The 2904-nt window shown below is 50.4% G+C and overlaps 1 protein-coding gene across 1 annotated transcript; it reads right to left on the bottom strand.

Moving 5' to 3' along the window:
- On the bottom strand, window positions 1–2292 carry LOC8065930 (putative pentatricopeptide repeat-containing protein At1g53330). The gene has a single exon (XM_002439395.2). The coding sequence runs from the start codon at window positions 1528–1530 to the stop codon at window positions 142–144; it is 1389 nt and encodes a 462-aa protein (XP_002439440.1). The 5' UTR covers window positions 1531–2292; the 3' UTR covers window positions 1–141.

Raw genomic sequence — 2904 nt, 5'->3', positions numbered from 1 at the left:
TGACCAAATATATATATATATATTTATAGTTAAGAATTTCCTAGTGATCCAGAGATCCAAATTCAAATCAGCCAGCAATTTGAAATTATTTTTTTTGTCTAGTACTAATCACTATGGATTAAATCCACAAAGATATCCAATTTAAGTATACCTTATAGAATCTAGCTGCTTCTGTAACCTCAACTTTTCACGATCATTGAACACACCACCTACAGCTTTCTCCCATCCACCTGACTCCAGAGCATTCACCTTCGTCAGTCTGCACAACACCAACTCCAGCAACGCTGCATCTCCTTCCTTCTCAACCCCCTCAACAAGCTTCCTTGCGCCATCCATTCTTGGTGCAAAACCCTTCACAAGCATGTCACCCAAAACCTTGTTTGCCTCATGAAACTCACCAGCAGCACACAGCCCATCAAAGAGCATTCTGTAGGTCACCACATCCGGAGGGAAGTCCCGCCTTGGCATGCCCTTGACTAATTCAGTCGCTTCCCGCCACTTCCCCAGCTTGCACAGACCCGCAACCAAAGTACTATAGCTCACCCCATCTGGCTTGCACCCGTGCTTCTTCTGCATGTCATCAAGCACAGCCAATGCAGCACCAGGATCTCTCTCATCCTCACACAAACCGGCAATCATGGCATTGAACACCACCCTATGAGGCGCGATCTTCCTCTCTTTCATCTCCTTCAGCAATCCAACAACCTCATCTTTGCGCCCTACCTGGAACAATGCCCGCACAAGCGTACCATAAACAACTGAACCTCGCACAAGTTCTGCTTTCCCGGCTATCTCATCCTTGAGCCTCATTGCAGCATCTACCTTCCGCCTCCCGCAGAGCCCCTTGATGAGACTGGCATACACAGCAGCATTTGGCGGCACGTTGTACCGCCTAACCATGGCCTCCTTCACCTCGAATGCTTGTTCCAGTTTGTCAGCGTCGCACAGTGCAGCGACCATGATGCCGAACGTGGCGACAGTGGGCGACACTCCCAGAAGCAGCATTTCGTCGAACAGGTGGCGCACGTGCTCCAGGGAGCCCGACGCTGCCGCCGATCGCATGAGGATGTTATAGGTGCCCTCATTGGGTGAGATACCAGTGTCGCGGCAGACTGCAAGGAGGTCGCGCAGCGGGGAGCGGCAGGCGAGCAGGGCGGTGAGGAGGGTGTTGACGGCGTGGGCGGTGCGGGGCTCGGGGAAGGCCGGGTGAGCGAAGGCGCGGCGCGCGGCGGCGGGGAGGCGGGCGCGGCCGTAGGCGGAGATGACTTGGCAGAGGACGTGCTCTCGAGTCCCAGTACCGGAGGAGGGGACAGCGGATGGGAGGCCGGAGAGGATGGACTCCATGTCGGGGAAGAGGCGCGCGGCGGCGAGCTTGGAGATGATGATGTCGTAGCAGCGGAGGGAGTAGCGGAATGGGGAGGAGGAAGGCGTGGCGTTCGTCGGGTTAAGGAAGAGGCGGAGCGCGGCGGCCGGGTCCGTCTCCCGGAGGAGGGCAGCGCTGAGGTGATCCGACGGGAACTTGCCGGCCATGGCGGCGGTCGGCGCTATCTATCGGTTCAGCACCACGGGGGAAAGACGAGTACTTATAGGGCTCCTTTGGATACAGATCAGATCAGACCCAATTAAACGCGTGCTTTTCGAGCCACGAGCCCAGAAAAATCCTCGTCGTTCCCGGGGCACAGAAAATTCGTCTCCCGGCTCGCGTTCTATCTTCTCGCCACCGTTCCCCATCTGCTCGCTTGTCCAGCTCCTGTCCATGGCGCCCGGCGGGATCCAGAGCTCCTCTCCTCCGTGAGGGACTGACGCGCACACACGCCGTGACGGCGAAGTGGGAAGCGGGCGCGGCCGGCGGCCCTGCTCCTGCGGGCCTGGGGCAGCCATGGTGCTTGCTGCAGCCTGCACTGGTGCGGTAAGTACTTCTTTACTCTGCCGTGCAAGATTTGCCGCTCAGTTCTTGGAGTTGGTCGGTAGTTGTCCGCGTGCAAGTGTTCTTGAAAGGAAACAGTTTTGCTTAAGGCCGATTGAAGTGTTTATCAGTTTATGTATATGAAATCATGATAGTTAGATCGATTAACTCATGAACAGATCAGCTTCAACACTGGAACAATGAGTTCTATCAAAATCCGTCAGAACTCTGATATTCAATTTCTTCGGGAACAATGAAACATTTTCCGCATTTCAGAATTCAGACGGGGCTTCAGGCTTCAGTAGTTGGACAAGCACAGTACGGTGGGAAACGGTTTGATTTTTTCAGCAACAAAATGTTAGAAACAACCAAATATGTCCATCCTTTTGTCAGTCTTGTATAAGCATTTGCAAATGGAGATTGTTCTGTTTTGCCCTGATCAGTATTAGCTTTTATTTACAATGAGCCAGTATGTATTCACAGACAGTCATTCTATAAATCACCTGGTATGTCTTGTTCCTGAAGATTCGATGACTGCAGCAGCTAACTTATCAAATTTCTCAACATAATTCATCCTAAATTATCTCTCTTGCTCGCAAACCAAGATTTCCTTAGGCAATGTATAGTATTCTTTGGAGGTGGAGGATGCAAAATTATCTCTAAAAAAATTGGTCCACACTGATATAAAGGAATGTATCTGAAGTGTGCTTTTAGATGGCAAATTATCAGGAAACCCTCATTCAGTGAAATCAAATTATTTTTCCTCGAGGATCAACTTCACTCTTCATGTATGTGAAGCATGCTTAGTATAATATGTTGTCCTTTTAGTTACCATTCTTTCTATTTTCTTCCATTAGGAATATACAGGGTTATTACCTTGCAGACATCTATTGTTCTATTTTCCTAAGAAAAGGATTTCTGTTGCATTTTGGTTTTAGCAACTAATTTTGCCTTTCTGAGTAGATTTGTTGCAGGGGAGGAAAAGCTGGTTGGATCCA

The sequence above is a fragment of the Sorghum bicolor genome, chromosome 9 (genome assembly GCF_000003195.3).
Source record: "Sorghum bicolor cultivar BTx623 chromosome 9, Sorghum_bicolor_NCBIv3, whole genome shotgun sequence".
Lineage (NCBI taxonomy): Eukaryota > Viridiplantae > Streptophyta > Magnoliopsida > Poales > Poaceae > Sorghum > Sorghum bicolor.
This window is presented reverse-complemented; position numbering and strand designations above follow the sequence as displayed.

Bases quoted from the DNA above. Each gene is read 5' to 3' on its own strand.
- LOC8065930 (XM_002439395.2), bottom strand. From the start codon at position 1,530: ATGGCCGGCAAGTTCCCGTCGGATCACCTCAGCGCTGCCCTCCTCCGG.